Raw genomic sequence first — 17,884 nt, forward strand, 5'->3', positions numbered from 1 at the left:
TTTTATGGGCCAGGGTTATTGTATAAAGTAAATATAATACTGGACTATACTCTTTGATTTCTTGCAGTAAATGAGGAGAAAAGTATTAGTTATATAGTTGAGAATGCAGGGTTACAGTTGAAACCATCTTTGTTTTATTGTACACATTTTGGCTATATAATTCAGAGCTCCGCTTGGAAGGCAGGGCCGAGCAGTGGGCATTAATTGCATTTAGATGTTCAGGTTTTATGAAAGGCAGTCTCTTGCTTGCTCAGCTGTCTTATTTTCAAAGATTCTTCAAGCTGCTGTTGGGGAGGCAGAGCTAACAAATGGCCCTGATTGTTATTAGAATGTCAGTTTCAGGAATAGATGATTTCTTAAATAATAGACAGAGGGTAAGCACAGACGGTATTGAAACTACTGCCAGCACTGCACACCTATTGACTTTGGCTGTTTTTAGAATGATAGGGACTTGTTTGACTGTCACTGAAAGACTACTAATTAAACTAAGATAAGGCTTTTTCTTACCAATTTACCAATGGGTACTGGGAGAGTTCTGCAAAGACACTACTATAATTTCTTCAAAATAATGATATTTAATTAGTCCCAACTAAATATTTGTTTTGGTACCTTTGCATTTTGCCCTATAAATTTGCCCCACAAATATGATAAAAGCAAATATGGTACAGAACTAGATTCATGAGAAAAATCAGACAAGGGAACTGGCCCACACGTAGGACCCCATGCCACTCATCTTAGTGTTGTAAGAGTGTTAATTTGTTGAATACCTTATAATTTTGGTACATTATGAATTTTTATAAATATATTTTTCTTTCATTCCAGAGGTCGAAATGCATGTGAATAACTTTAGTAGGTGCACAGTTCAACTTGAAGAGGCTGCTGAGGTAATTTTGGGACTGATAAATAAATTGGGAGTTTGTCTGTTTTTCTGTGACCAATATTTTGTAGATGCTTGGATAATCGGACTACTTGAGATTACAACCCTGTCCAGGAGAGGAGACTGAATTATCAACTGTCACACATTTTCATTTGGAAAGTGGGATACTTCACTCAAGTTAAAGGGCTAATATCTATTCATGAAAATGGATATCCCAAACTAGTTAATGAAATCACCGGCGGAACGTAATCGAATATAGAATTAGTTTAGATTCTTAACTATTACGAACACCTCTAGAAACAACGTTTTTTTGTATTTTTTAAACGTCTGTCCCGGTGACGTTGTCTTCTGCGGTCATAACTTAGGGTTGACTTAATTTCTGCTCTGTATCTCCCCATAGCATGTGATGGATTTTCAATATCCGATCACATCACTGTTGCATATAATCACAACCTGGGTCTCTGAAAGAGATAAGTGGCAGATTCTTTTACATTTTAACCTTCTCTCTTGTTGGTCAAGTGTCCTGGCTGTTGTGTGACCGTATGGGGATGGTGGCTGAATGACTAAACACGTGCTTGGTTTTGATAGACATCAAACAAAGAAACCTGCTGGAGACATGACTAAACGGTTATTGTTAAGTGGCTAATATTTAAACAGGCCAAATCCCTTCTCTGCTTGACTGACCTTGTTCTTGACTGTGAGTTTATCCCACTTATTCAGTGGATTGCTGTGATTTGTAAGTGTGCCTAGTATCACAAAACTACATGCAGTCCATAAGAATATAAGAAACATCCCTAATTACTTTCATGCACTATTAGCGGTGGAAAAGGAAATATTGCAATCCAAGCTTCGCTGCAGCACTGTTTATGGAATTCACACTCCTGAATTGATCAAGAAGAAGAACAATTATACCTTCCTTTCACACCTTCTGTCCTTCCCCCTACTTCCTTTTAGACAACAAGGCAGAAAAATGATTTTTCAAAATAGTTTTTTTAAATTAAAGTATGACAGTGGAAACTAAGTATTGCGTATACAGTATGAGAAAGTCAGGTTGTCCATATGGGAGAATAACAAAAAAACGTCAATGTTTGGAGTTATGAGGAGACGAACACAGAAGTGGTTGAGAATCATGAACAGTGAGAGACAAAACACATGTTCACAGCTGGGAGAGGAAAGTAATGTGATGTATGATAATCAAGCCAACGATCCACTTGTGTATGAATGGTAGAGCTTTCTTGGAAGGGTCTGCAGTGTTTGAAATATTTTCCGGGACATCTGTCTCTCTCATAAGATGGCTTACCGGATTCTAAAAACAAGTCTATTCCACTTCTCCATGTGCCCTTTGAGGCTAATCCTCCAACAGTATCGATTTGTATCTAAATATCTTCAGATTCCTCCATTAAGGGAAGTATAGCAAATTAACATCAAAGGCATTCATTCCCTAATAATTCAGACCACTCCTTTCTCAATACGATATGCTCAGCTATGTGCCCAACTATATAAAGGAAGGAGCAATCCACACTATTCTATTTATGGCAACTTCTGTTGTAGCACGAGACCTGTGGCATGAGGCCAAAGGCTTGCTGGAGAGACACCACCTCCATTTGGTTTTGTAGCCTGAGTGCAGCATCCCTCTCTAGTTGATTTGCGAACACCCTGGCGTAGAGGCAAAAGTGGAAGGTTACCAAAGGTCATGTTGTAACATGGTAGTGCATTCCGAGACTGAAGATATGTAAATACTTCCCCTTACCACAAGTTAAACTGAGATTTGAACTGCTCAGTGGGTTTCATGGATCACTGCCCAAACAGGTCGCTCAGAGTTAGAATTCCTTGTTAGATCTGGGGGTCTCTAGTTGGCAGAGGTAGGCACCTTTGACCAAATAGGGACCCTTACTTCTAAGTCAGGGAAAGGGGAGTACACTACTGGATAACCCCTGCTCACCCCCTTGGTAACTTGGCACGAGCAGATAGGCTTATCTCAGAGGCAGTGTGTTAAGCATTTGTGAACACATACAGTAATAAAGTGAAAACACTACAGATGGACACCACACAGGTTTTATCAAAATAAGTATTCTTTATATAGACTTAACATAAGACCACAAATGACAAAAATCCACAACACTGTACTCAAAATTGGTTTCAAGATGGTAGAATTAGCTTAGTTCAAGTTGTTGGTAAATGAGACACAGTTCTCACAAAAGCACCTGGATGTGTAATGCAAAATAAACAAAAGGCTCGCAGCGTTGGAGATGCGTCTGTTCCTTGCTTTGGGGGAGATGATGCGTTGCGCCTCAATTTTTGCGCAGAGTAGGGGGCTGCGTCTTGATCCTTACCGGAGAGGAGGCGATGCGTAGATTCTCGTGCTGCAGCCCGGTTGCGATGCGGAAAGATGGCACCTCGATTGGAAAGTCTGATGCGATAAGATTGTGCCATTGATGCGACGACGTTGAGACGATGCGACACGCCCTGGCAGCCTTGCGGCGACTATACTTTGGAGCCGCGACAGGCCCTGTGACACGCTTCTCCAATGATGCGACGGCGACCCTCACGGTTGCAACGCGCTTCTCCGGTGATACGACAGCAGACAGCTGCGACTAAGGCACGTTTCTGGGAGATGCGGCGGCGGCACACTTCTCCTGCGATGACTACAGCTGCGGCGGCGACACGCTTCTTCTCGTTGCGTTGTGCTCCCAGCGAGACACAGGCTCCTGCAGATAGAATTCACAGCAAGGAAATTCTGAGGGGAGCTGGTGGTGAAGTCTGTTGTCCCTGAGACTTCCGCAGGAGGCAAGCACAAGTTCAAGCCCTTGGAGTAATATTCTGCAAGATGATGAAAGTTCTTTGAAAGTTCCTTCTCCTCTCCTTGGCAATGAAGACACCACTGCAGGCCAACCCAACACAGCACACTGGCACGGGGGCAGTCCAACTCCTACAGCTTCCTTTGGTTCTTCTCCTTGGCAGAGGTTTCTTCTTCTTGTTCCAGAAGTGTTCTAAAGTCTTGGGTCCCCATATTTATACTACTTTTCCCTTTGTTCTCTGAAGGCAGAAAGGCCTTTGCCTAGTCCAAACCAGTTCTGGTCAGTCCTGGAGCACTTTGTTTACTTGACTCATTCTTTCCTTTCAGAGTGCAGGGCAGAGACATCAGACACACCACAGGAGGTGGAGCCAGCATTGTGGAGGGAAGGCACAGCCCTATTCAGGTCCCAGGTGCAACTCCTCCCACCCATCTACATGCAGAGCTTTCTATTCACCCCTGTGCTGACTCGCCCTTTCTCCTGTAATCCCCCTGTCACTCAAACTCCAGACAAGGAATACACAACCTAGCAGAGGCAGGCTTGGATGGTTAGACAAGAAAATACCTACTTTCTAAAAGTGGTATTTTCTAACACAGAATGTTAAAACCAACTTTACTAAAAGATGTATTTTATCATTCTGAGTTCAGGCATACTAAATTAAAATTTCTACCATGTTCCCTGAGTCAGTTAGGTTTATAAGATGTAATAATCAAACTGCCCATTCTAGCCTATGGGGAACAGGTAGCCTTGCGATAGTGAAACACGAAAATGGCTTTCACATTGAGCGCTCACTGGACAATGGGCAACCCACCTCAGAAAAGAAAAATACAAACATCAGACCAGCTGGAAAGCTTGACAAAATGAATATGATTTTAAAAACCTTTTGAAGCTACCATATTTCGGTCGAGCCTGTACAGTGCATGCGCTGTGTTGCGAGACATCCTGGATTGGAGTATGGACTTGAAGCTCTGCCCACTCTCCGCCCAACTTTTCAATTGGCTCCTGTTACTGTCCTTTCTAAATGCTATCTGTTGATCCGTGAATAGTACTACTGTCCCTCTTTGGTACTGCCTTGTCTGCATTTGTAACCCCCCATGAGGACTGGACCTTTTACTGTGTTACTTGGTGTGTTGTATTTACAGTCGGTAAGCACTTTTTTTTTTTAATTACTTTATCCTATTGTACACGGTAGGTGCTTTCCTACAGGGGAACTTTTTTCAACTCTCTGCTCCCCATTCCCCCGGCTCCGCCGGGGAGGGAAAGGGGTGTGCTTTTAAACTCTCTCTCTCTCTCGTCGCCCGGTCGCCGTCTTTAATGTCTTAGCACGGCACATACAAACAATGGCGGCCTTCCTCGCTAATGGCAACTTTGGAAAAAAAAAATGTATTATGCTCTCCTTTATTTTTTTAGAAAGAAACGCACATCAAGTTTACAATATGCGCGGCCTTAATTTTCCACTTGAACTGAAAGAAAATGAAGAACACCTTTGCCCTAAGACAGAATAGAGGGCCCCCAGCTAATGCTTCTCTTCTGCTGGTTGGCGTGGAGCTGCTGCAAGCTGCTATTGATGGACTGCACCGGTTCCAGTCCCCTTCCTGGCTGTCCTCAGCAGCCCGGGAGCAGTGGGGTGGTGAGGCGCAGAGAGCCAGACCGGTGACATTTAGGGACCTGGACCCAGCAGGTACTCGCACCCTGGCCTCAATCTCTCTTCTATATGCACACAGGGCATTGACATTATTTGCTTAAGAGGTCCTGTCCTTGATTTGTAAAAAAAAAAAACAAAAAAAAAAACCTTTGCAGCCAGAGCTTCTTGGTAAAGAACGTGCCTACCCTGAGTTCCCGCGGGAGCAGGAGAGCGGGTGAGCGTCAGATGCTGAGCTGATAGTCCCTGCAGCCAAACAGAGGTTAATGCCCAGACAGGGACTGCTCCAATGAATTTCACCCTACGCCTTTCGCCTACCCAGATACTGATTCCAGCTGACGCGCATGGTCCTGCCGCGCAGCGGCAGTTTAAGTGTCGAGGGGCCTTGTTTGCAAGAGACCAGAATTCTTTAAGTTAGAAGCAGAAGCTGAAGAATTCATTGATTTTACATCCGATGGAACGATGCTCTTTGATCGCCGAGGTAGTTGAACAGTGTTCCTCTGGTTTGGGCACAAGTATGTGGACGCCTGGCCACCAACGTTCCAGATGGCAACTTTCACTTCAAGCTCCTGGCTAAACAAATTCTACTCCATGCAGGAAAAAATAGCTGAAATGTTCGTTTCGTTTGTTAATTTTAAATCAAAACGTCTTGCAACTTTAATGTCCCAGCCTGATAATTCAAAGTACATTGAAGTCTACTGCCCTGCACATAGGTTGCTCTCTGAGGGCACCGGCTGGGCTGCTCTCTATTTGGTCATGCTTCACTCAAGAATAATTATTGTTGTAGCAGTGCGTGTTATGTTAGTAACACATATAGCGCATGATTACGATTGGTCTCTTAGCGCTTGTTAGTTAGCCACCTTGCACCAACTAATACTTGACAGAGACATTCGATCAGACTCTACCAAAGGCCTGTTCATACAATAAGGTTTTCAATCTCTTACGAAATGGAAGAAGGGCATTTTCTCAAAGCAGACTTTCTGGGAGTTCGTCCCACAACTGAGGTATCAAGACTGAAAAAGCCTGACCACGCACGGTCGATTTGTTAAAATGTGGATGGGTCAGGAAAGTTTCCTCAGAGGAGCAACAACAGCGTCCCAGTACATATTGCCTTGTGTATTAGTAATGAGCAAAATAGTAAACACACCTGAAGGGCAGTTGACTATATGGATTTACTGGATTTTGTTAGTTGATGTAGTAGTGTTTGGCCACTAGATGGCAGCAGTAGTTCATTAAAGTGTTTTTCGTTCTTCTCATATAGTTTACTCAAGGATACTTTCTGAGCTAAAATAAAATATTGTGTGGGGATAAAGCGTTTTGAGTACCTCGCCCCCTTTTTCTTGGCCTCTGCTTGACGAAACACCCCAAAACTTTCCAGCCAGTGTTCAGTTCAGTAGTTCTTTATTTGGTTGTTAAAAACACCATAAAAGGATTTACACAATTCATTAATAAAAAACAATTAAATCCGCATTATGAGAACTCTGTTAAAAAAAGAAATGCATATTCACAAAAGAGGTACATGAATTCATGATAATCACAATTTACACCTGACCTCTAGTTGCTCTTAATCTCCGTGCAACTTTAATAAAATTCAATACGCTACACAAAGTCAGTGGATCGGCCACCTGTTGTAAGAAGAGTAATGCAGGTTTAAGTTGAGTCAGTTTCGCCCTTTTTAGAATGTCAATTAGGAATCTCCGCCTCGGTATTGAATAAAAGGAACAAAAAAATACAAAATGAAGGGTGTCCTGCGGAGACATACTGTCGCAGTTGCAGGCACCCTTCTGCTCAATCGAAACAGTATAGCCTAATGGCTCAGCTAATAGATGTGGTAAAAGATTGAGCCTAAAACGAGATATTAAAAATCTGTCCTGGGCATTGTGCATGAGGTAAAGATAGGGTTCCATTCCCTCGGTGGTCTTAACGGCACTATGCGCAATCACTGATCCCTTAATCCCTTCTACTAACACCCTGCTTGTGTTTCTTTGGGCCCGAAACAGTCCTTTAATCTTGAGTTTATCCTGAACTCTAATCGCTGATGGATTAACAAAAAGATCTGAGTGGCCCAGGTTCTCCAAATTAGTCTTGACATATTTAAGCCAGGGTATGTTCATACACCTTTCTCTCCCTAAACAATCTGTCAGTATTTGCCTGCTCATCGCAGCTTTTGGGTTTGTCCACACATTGAGCCACGATGAAATAGGTCTGTACTTGGCCATGTCTGTGATGTATGGCCTCCCTAACTCACTGTGGGCGATAACGGCTGGAGTACTCGGCGGAATTTTTAGCACTGATCGCATAATTTTGTTTTCCTCCCGCTGTAGTTGTTCCATATCCACAAAGCCCCAGACTTCGGCCCCATACAGAGCTTTAGAGCAACAAATAGAACTGTACAAGATCATTGCTTGTTCTGGGGACCATCGCCCTAACCTCCGCCCATGACTGGCTATTGCACCATTTGATGAGATTAATTACCCACATCTCTCTTCTACCAGGGGGGTAAATTTTAGCGTCTCATCAAACAGTATGCCCAAATATGAGAAGGTATGCACCCTCTCCAATATATGAGTCCCAATTCTATGTGTATACTTGGTTCGGGGTTTATTGCCTACCATCATAACGAATGATTTGCCAAGATTAACAGCGAGATCTAAAATTCCCATAAACTTCACAAAGCCATTGATTAGGATCTGTAAACTTTTCGGGGTACGGGCTAACAGCACTGCGTCATCTGCGTAAAGCAGAACTGGGATGTGACGCGTGCCAACTTTTGGGCAATCAGTGTTTAGATTAATCAGGGTCTGCTCTAGATTATTGATATATAGTGAGAAGAGAAAGGGCGCAAGAATGCACCCCTGTCTCACCCCACTTGTGCACACGAAGGGATCAGTAAGTTCCCCTTCAGTGTTCTAGCGTACCCTAGCTGTGGTGTCTTTGTGCAATTCCCTAAGTATGGTAATCAGACCCTGGTCAATACCAGGCTGGCTCGTCATTAGCCACAGCTTGTCCCTATTTACGTGGTCAAAGGCAGCCGCCAAGTCCATGAACCCTAAATGAATGGTTTCATTAGTTGTTTTAGTGTACTTGGCGACTAACATGTAAAGATTCAGACATTGATCACTAGTTGACCTCCCCGATCTAAAACCATATTGAATATCCGATATGATGTTTTTTTCTTCGGTCTATTCAGTTAGTCTATTAAGAATTACCCTTCCCAAGATCTTCGCAGAGACATCGATCAGCGAAATGGGCCGGTAACACTGGGGGTTGTCCCTGTTACCCTTCTTAAAGATGGTAACAATGATGGCAGTTGACCAGGATCGATGCAAACTAGACGTGATGGCAGCATTTATCACCCTAGTCATGATCGGGGCCCATAACTCCACATTACTGATAAACCGATCAGGTGGAGACCCATCTGGGCCGGGTGCCTTGTTTTTAGATAGTCCCTCGATACCCTACGGTAGGCTCATTACCATGATTATACAGACTCTTAAAGTGGGAGACCTACTGCTCCGGTAGGATGTTTGCGCCAACCTCCGGGGTGCGGCCATCGTGGGAACAGGGTTTATTAATTATACTCCAGAATTTGGTGAAATCCCTTCTTTCTGCTGCCTCCCTTAAATCTGCCCACAATTTCCCCCTGTAGTGCTAATTTCCTCCTTTTAACCTCGGCCTTATGTTTTACTCTACACTGGGTTACCCTGTTTGGGTCCCTAGGCTTGTGTTTAAGGCAACTTTTTAGCTCCCTAAGGGCCCGTGAGCAGTCCTTATCCAACCATCTTGGTTGGTTGGGTTTTTTTTGGGGGGGTATGTGTTGTCCAAAGCCCCTCAACCATACTAGTGATCCTCCCAAATGCATCTAATAGTTGTGGCCCATCAGTTCCAAGATTTAAACATTCTTCGATGGGCTGCTTCCCTTGCTCCATCAAGGCTCTATAAAATGCGGCACTCTCGATTTTAGCCCATTTGAGTCGCCTACCTTGGTCTGTCGCCCTCTCGGCGATGCTCCCCGCTACACATGTCCTTGGTGAGACCAAATACTGAATTTGCATTATTAGTGGATTGTGATCACTAAATGGGCTCCACTCAATCCCCACTGCTGTGATTCTATGCTTAAGGGGCCTGGAGACCAAGATGTAATTAATGATTGACGAACACCCTCTACCTTTAAAGGTCGGGGGGGGAGGGTGCCATCACTCTCCAAGGTCATCATATCTATTGTATGTTCCATGTCGTGGTTAATAAAAATCTTATCTTATGATATCTCGAAAACGAGTGGGGGTCCAAGGGATAAAGTTTACAGACTCTAATAGTTGTGAAATCCCCAAATCAACACTATAATATATATAAACAACTATGAGTCTCATACAATTGAAGACCTTGACACAAGAGTAAAGGTGATGCTAAAAGTAGTGGAGCTGCGAATTCATGTATGCATATATGTGTGTATGCATAGGTGTAAAATTCCCATCATCCACCCAAAGTGGTTAGCTTCATCATCTGGGAATCAAGGACTTATTAGAGAACCATCTTCAACTTGGCAATTTGTAGATCTTGGTCTCTTATGTGTCCCAAACCAGTGGCTAGTATATTGTTGTTATTGGATGATGAAAGGGTGTGATGGTTGCAGTGCTCGTGATAAGTGGTAGTGTATAGGTGCTATTTAAAAAATGTCTAACAAGGCACTAAACACATTTTATTAGATCGCTACCTTGTTGACAATCTAAAAACAGTGCTATAACAGTTTCAACGATATAATAACTGTGATGGAAAAAAGGGTCTACATGTTTCTGCTATCGGATGAAATTCATCCAAGCTTTCGTCAGGACCAAATAAGCTACTGCAAAATAAATTGATACTCAAGTGAGCAGTGAAGTGGTGAATACAACCTGGACCCAATTGAAGGGCCAAGAAGCTCCGTGGGAAGTAATTTTACTTCACTGACCTGCACAGGTGAGAAAAAGAGAAGAAAGAAAACACAACATAGCAAAAACCCTTAACAAAGTGGTATTTTCAAGGTCAACATTTAGCATCCAGAAAATTTATACAGTATGCAAATACTCATAAGTGTATCAAGACTGTGATAAGTCTATGTAGTTAGGTAAGGTAAATAGAGTTCATAGCACTTACCCAATTTGTGATGGGTGTGCACCTCACCTCACCTGGCCACTGCTCAGGTTTAGGGAGGCCCCGCTCTGTAAAACAATCAGAGGGTACAGAAGTGTTACTACCCAGAATGACCAACCATTTCCTGACACTGAACCATAAACCAGAAGATATGAAATGGCTCGTCCTGGAACAACCATTTATTCCATCACATATAACAGATGTTACCAACTACCTTTTTCACAAAGAACAGAAATGGGTGTTTAGACTCCATAGTGATCGGAATGGGCTCAATGACGATATTCCATGGTCCTCACTCTAAGAATAGACATTTATTGGTATCGTACATGCAATGTGACTCAGGTTCGGCATGATTCTAACATCACGTGCTTTCACATTAACAAAGTCGCCTGTGTTTTCATCCGTGATTACACTAACACTTGCGGCCAAACCGACCTCTATCTGCACGATATGTTTTTGATGCTGTTACACTGTAGTGCGATAGCAATCGCATGGTTTTTTCATCGTCATTCTTATTTGTCAGACAAAACTAGTTATGAATGTATTCTTGGCCACCAACCCGTCTTTCTATGTAGGCGGCCGTCAAATACTACAATTCCCAGGCTTACTAAACGTGACGGGATGACGTATTGAACAGCGTCCCAATGACGGCCTTGCACTTGGTTGCCTTGACAACCGACACCGGCATTTTTTACTTCAATCGAGTGCTCACACTCCGCAGGTTGCCTCCCCTACGAGCTCAGCTCCGACCTGAGGTACCGACGGATAGGTGAGTAGGAATTCCTCACCCTTTCCAATGTCAGTAAGCAAGCGTATTTTTCCTATCGTTCGTGCTCTCTGGGCATTCTGACAGAGGCACGGCTTTATTTTAACAGACCCGATTGCTCTCGCAAGTCGGGTTCCTTTTAGTCGATACAACGGCGGTTACACAGCTCATTTTGAGCCAACAATGCCTAATGATTTCATTTATTACGCAGCATTCGAATGACATTCTGTGGGTTTAGGCGTTTTTCTGGCACATCGCGGAGTGGGCTTTAGCGGTTCAAATTGCCCAAAATCTGGGTAGTAACACTTCTGTACCCTCTGATTGTTTTACAGAGCGGGGCCTCCCTAAACCTGAGCAGTGGCCAGGTGAGGTGAGGTGCACACCCATCACAAATTGGGTAAGTGCTATGAACTCTATTTACCTTACCTAACTACATAGACTTATCATAGTCTTGATACACTTATGAGTATTTGCATACTGTATAAATTTTCTGGATGTTAAATGTTGACCTTGAAAATACCACTTTGTTAAGGGTTTTTGCTATGTTGTGTTTTCTTTCTTCTCTTTTTCTCACCTGTGCAGGTCAGTGAAGTAAAATTACTTCCCACGGAGCTTCTTGGCCCTTCAATTGGGTCCAGGTTGTATTCACCACTTCACTGCTCACTTGAGTATCAATTTATTTTGCAGTAGCTTATTTGGTCCTGACGAAAGCTTGGATGAATTTCATCCGATAGCAGAAACATGTAGACCCTTTTTTTCCATCACAGTTATTATATCGTTGAAACTGTTATAGCACTGTTTTTAGATTTTGTCAACAAGGTAGCGATCTAATAAAATGTGTTTAGTGCCTTGTTAGACATTTTTTAAATAGCACCTATACACTACCACTTATCACGAGCACTGCAACCATCACACCCTTTCATCATCCAATAACAATATACTAGCCACTGGTTTGGGACACATAAGAGACCAAGATCTACAAATTGCCAAGTAGAAGATGGTTCTCTAATAAGTCCTTGATTCCCAGATGATGAAGCTAACCACTTTGGGTGGATGATGGGAATTTTACACCTATGCATACACACATATATGCATACATGAATTCGCAGCTCCACTACTTTTAGCATCACCTTTACTCTTGTGTCAAGGTCTTCAATTGTATGAGACTCATAGTTGTTTATATATATTATAATTAAAATCTTACTCAGGTCCCTTCCTTCTAATGTATGGGTGAAATGAGGGCCTTTTTTAGTAGGGCAGTGTGACCAGTCTGAGTTAATTGGGAACAAAAAGGGGCATAAGTGAATATTTAAGTCACCCATGATTATATTAAATGGATGTTTTGCCCCATTTGTGTTAGGATATTCCTTACTCAGTCTGGAATCTAATGCCCCCAGGGTATAATTTTCCTCTCTACCATCTCCCGGGTTGTAGACATTATATAGGATCAGTCCGAGTCCCTTCCCCTCAAACCTTACAGCCTGTACATCACGGGATGGACTTACTATATTGGACCATTTGCCTTGAACCCTTAAATCCACATACAAGGACAAAACTCCCATAGCTCTACCTGAGCTAGATTTTAAAGCTGGGATGAAAAAACATTTATAGCCCTGTATGTGGAAGGAGCTATTATCAGTCACCCAAGTTTCCTGGAGGCTGATAACCTCAAATTGTTCAATCCTTTCCCTCCATTCCTGGTTGTTAAACTTACTTGCTAGGCCAGCCGTATTCCAGGAGATAAAATTTAAACCTCCCTCTGACTTATTAGCCTGACCCACACTTTGAGTGTTTTTTGGAGCCCCATTTAACCCTTCTGGGACCCTTGACACCCTTCTCGTTCCTTCATGACCATGGGGGGTTTCACCCCTCTCCAACTCCCTTTCCGCCCTATTAGGCTGCAATGTAACTCCATTAGGTGCAATTACGTGATCAGCGGGCTCTTCCTTTCTTGCTTCCCTCAGTATTACTAATGGGTCTGTATCGTCCGTGTTCCAATTAACTAGAGGGTAGGGATCATGTAATGGGCTCGTCCAACCCTCCCTCATGGCCACCACGTTTTTGAGCTTTCCCGCATTTCTTTGCTGGGTTAATGGAGCGGGCGGGTAAGTTAGTCAGTCATTGTCCTCTAAGGACAACAAGGGGGTAAACCTGTTTCTCCAGCTAACCAAACCTCCTTCCCACATCCCTGGCCTTTCTCCATAATGTCTCTGATTTAAATGAGGACTTGTATAGGTTCTCACCCTTCTTCCTTCCTGATGATATATTTCCTCATTTTGGGCTAACTGGCGGGGGAAAAAATAATCCAGCGGCAGAGGTTTAATTGTCCCAGTGTAGTTTGTTGAGTCTTCTCTAAGGATGTGTTTTACTACACTACTGTCCCTGAAGTTAATGGTGATACAATTTCCTGTGATGTCTTTGTCTACTTCCAACCCAGTTCACCCTTCTAACCAAAAGGATCTCCCTGTCTTTCCCCTTAGGTAGTGGTTTGTTATAGCTCAACCATTGTGTGATCTTATTTTTTAATTCCTGGTGAGACTCCTTCTGTTCACCTTTTAATTCTGGGACCCCCGCAAGGATCACTACTAGTGGGCATGCCTCTGGAGGTAAATTAATCGTTGGAAGGGGAACAATGGGTGCTATCCTGGGCGTAATCGCCGGCTGATGGGACGCTTTATTTGTGTGAGTGGTGTTCATGGAGCTTAGTTGATCCCTTGGTGTTATGAGTGAACTCTGATCTTTCCCTCCTTTGTGCTGGACCTTCTCCATTACACTAGTAGTATCTATCTGTTGCATTGTGTGCACCTCTCGTGTTGGTATCTGTATGGCTGAAACTTGTCTCCCCTCTAAACTACTGATTTGCTCCACTACAACAGGAGCTCGAATGGGGCCGATGATATTAGTTGTAGTGGTAGAATCTATCACTGGCCTATGTACCCTATCTTTATTTTTTACTTCATTGATTAGTTTGTCCAATTTACTTACAAGTGGTTTAATCTGACCCACAATAAAAGTTTCCAAATGTGTTTGTAGGTCAGCCACTATTTGCGACATCCATAAAGGTGGGATTGTGTGTTGTTTTGGCTCGACCTCCCTCCCTGCCCCTAATTTAGTTTTCATGGTAAGAGCGGCACTGCCGGTTCTTGATCTCTTTAATCTGGCTTTCGTTGAACCTGCTTTGCGTTTCCTACATGCCTCTGTTAGTGTGCCCATAATATAATCCCCCCGTTTCCCCCTCAGTGTTATGCTGGGCGCAAGGTAAGTCCAGGGCACTAAACTCATGCGAGGGAGAAGGCACAATATCCACAATCTAGCACTTGACTTGCATTTAGAGGCTCAATCAATGGGGTGAGTGAGAGATAGGCGTCTCTCTGTTCGTGCAATTTCGCTAGAGACTGCCCCAATAGCTTTTTGTAGCATACGATCAATTGCTGTGGGTTGAGCAATCTGTGGGGGAAGTATGCCATCTTCCTGTGAAAGCAACTTTAACTGGGTTGGCAGCCTAAGCTTAGATTTGGTCAAACGTGTTGTAACTGTGCCCGCCATTCTGTCTATGATTTTTTTTTTTTTTTTTTTTTTAAACCGTTTATTGCAATCTCAAGAATATACAAGTATGGGCCTACAACCTTCCGGCCGGCCGCTAGAATGACAGGAGCATATGACATACGTACAAAAACACTTGGCATTGCAGAGAAGCAAAATCAGGAGGTATCAGCGTCGTGGGCCACATCACTCTGACCCCACAATACGGTTTCATTTTATACAAACAACACAAAAACCACACCCGCAAGGCAACCCGCAATCGAAAGTAACAGCACGTGCTCCCCGAATGGGGAACCCCAGCCATCCACAGGAGTCTAAAGAGGGGAAGGGGACCAGATCGAGGACTGGGGGAACTCCGTGCTCGGGGCTAGGGAAAGGAGTCAACTAAGGGGACGGGGCTGGTGAGGCCGCAGGCAGCAGTGGTGGCGCGCAGATACCCCCGCGGTAGGCGTTCCAGGGGCCCCATACTTTCACCCATGCCCCAGGCTTACCCCTCGCCACATACACCACCTTTTCTCGGAACATGCACCAATCCATGTGTTCTTTCCAGGCCGACACCGCCGGGGGCCTCTGGGATCCCCACAGTTGAGCAATGTCACGCTTAGCTATCATATATCCCAGAGTCACCCATCGCGTCTGCGGAACCGAGTAGTCAGTTGGTTCCCACACATTCAGCAGGCATCTCCTCGCTTCAGGCAGCAGCGCGACATGCGTAACCACTCGCAGGACCTCATGCACACCACGCCAGAATCGCTCCACCTTCGGGCATTCCCACAAAATATGCAAGAAAGTCGCCAAAGCACCACACCCGCGCTTACACAACCCATCCTCAGCATAGCCCATACGCAGAAGCCTTGGCCCCGTCATGTAAACCCGATGGAGTATCTTAAGCTGGACGAAGCGAAGGCGAGCCGGTATGGCCACCTCCTTCGGAGAGGCCACCGCGGAAATCCAGTCTTCGTCGTCCAACTCCAGCCCGTCGGCAACCCAAGCCTCGCGGAGGCCAGTCAGCAAGCCCGAGCGGTCATTAATCAATTTTTTGTAAATGAGGGAGATCGTGCTGTCCGGAACATGGCCATCCAGCACTCTATCCTCCAGGGGGGAAGACTCCAGGATGGAGGCGACGTCTGGGAAGACTGAGCCCAGCGCGTGACGGACCTGCAAGTACCGAAAGTATTCACTGCCCTGCAGCTGAAACTCCGTCTGCAGCGTCTCGAATGTTTTAAATCCCCCCCTCGTCCAGAGGTCCCCCACTTTACTGATGCCGATCGTGTCCCACTTCTCGAAGCCCTTCGAGGTCCACAGGGAGCCCAATCTCTCAGACGCGTACAACGGTGATGCCCGGGTCAAACGGTCCTTCCACCCCATAGCTGCGTTAGCCGCGTGCCATACTCGTACCATGACATGCGTAGGTCCCGTCAGGCGGGGTCCGGGCGCGCCAGAGTAGAGCGCTCGATTATAGTCGCCACCAGGCAGGAGCATCTTGTCCATTTCAAATGCCGGGTTTAAGGCGGGCCCGTAAAGGCCATGATTAATTGCAGCTAGCTGGGAGGCCCAGTAATACCGTTTAATATCCGGGAGGGCAATCCCCCCGTCGTACCATGGGAGCGTCAACTTCGCCAGGGCAATACGCGGCCTCCCGTCCCAGAACAGGCGGCGCTGTAGACTCTCCACCTCACGGAAGTAGCGCGCCGGGACTAAATCCATAGTATTCTGGAGAGCGTACAGGAAGCGTGGCAACGACATCATCTTAAACAATGCCGCCCGGCCGAGCGGCGATAGCGGCAGGCGCCGCCAGCGCGCGACGTCCTCCTTCAAGCGCTGGAGGGGGGGAAGCAAATTCCGCGGGCCTCCGGGTCCAGAGTAATGTAAACCCCCAGGTACCGAAACCCCTGTGAGGCAATCTGGATCGGACAGCCCCGCGGGAGGACGGGAGCCTCCCCGGAAAGCACATACACACACGATTTAGCCCAGTTGATGACAAGGCCTGAGTTGCGGCCGAATGAGCGCAAAACATCAACCAGGACAATCAGTGATTTACGCGGGGAGGCTAGGTACAAAAGGATATAGTCAGCGTATAGGGACACGCGGTCCTCATACTCGGGGGTCCAACGGAGACCACGGATGGAAGGGTGCCACCGCAGCCACTCCGCCAGGGGTTCCAAGGCCAGCGCAAACAGGAGCGGCGACAAGGGACAGCCCTGTCGCGTGCCCCGTCCCAGCTCGAATGGGACCGATACTCTTCCATTCACCACCACCTGCGCCAATGGGCCCGAATACAACAATTTGACCCAGCTGATGAACCCCGGGCCAAATCCAAACTTCGCCAGCATAGCCCAGATGTATGGCCACTCAAGCGTGTCAAACGTCTAAGGACGCCAATATGGCCGGCTCCCGCACAAACTGGACACGCGCGAGCACCCCGTGCAAGCGCCGCAGATTAAGGGCCGTGTTACGATTGGGAATAAAGCCGGACTGGTCTTGGTGGACCAAATCGCCCACCACGCCGACCAGCCGGTTGGCTAGCACCTTGGCGAGGATTTTGGGCTCCACATTCAAGAGCGAGATAGGCCGGTAGGATGTAACCCGGTCTCGAGGTCTCCCCTCCTTGTGGATCACCACGATTGTAGCCAGACGTTGGTCCGGCGGGAGGGAGCCCAGCGAGTGGGCCGCCAGGAACATCGCACGGAGGTGGGGTGCCAGTACATCCGGTCGCAGCTTATACAACTCGATAGGGATGCCGTTCGGGCCCATGGCCTTGCCGGATGCGACCGAGCGTATGGCGAGGGCAATTTCGTCGGAGGTAGGGGCGGCATCTAACGACACCCTGTCTTCCACCGAAAGGGAAGGCAGCGCGATATCCCTAAGCAGGGCATGGGAATCCTCCTCCGAGCAGGGAGAAACCGGGGAATACACCTCGCGGAAATAATCCGCGAAACAAGAGACAATGTCTTCTGGCTCGGTGACACGCACACCATCTATCCTCTCAATCAGCGGGACCACACGACTCGCTCTCTCCTTTTTATCCAACCATGCAAGCAGTTTACCAGCCTTATCACCCACATCATACAGTCGCCCCTGTTGCTCTCTATAGAGGCCCCTGGCCGCCTCCGTGACGAGGGCCCTGTAGG

At 45.8% G+C, this 17,884-nt stretch overlaps 1 protein-coding gene across 1 annotated transcript in view; it reads left to right on the forward strand.

Moving 5' to 3' along the window:
- KIF20B (kinesin family member 20B) overlaps window positions 1–17,884 on the forward strand; it is a 556,993-nt gene that overhangs the window by 304,180 nt on the left and 234,929 nt on the right. Inside the window, exon 17 of the mRNA XM_085621389.1 lies at window positions 823–884. Within this exon, the coding sequence (XP_085477515.1) occupies window positions 823–884 (62 nt within the window). The remainder of the gene's footprint in view (window positions 1–822; window positions 885–17,884) is intronic.

Source organism: Triturus cristatus, chromosome 1_2 (genome assembly GCF_964204655.1).
Source record: "Triturus cristatus chromosome 1_2, aTriCri1.1, whole genome shotgun sequence".
NCBI classification, from domain to species: domain Eukaryota; kingdom Metazoa; phylum Chordata; class Amphibia; order Caudata; family Salamandridae; genus Triturus; species Triturus cristatus.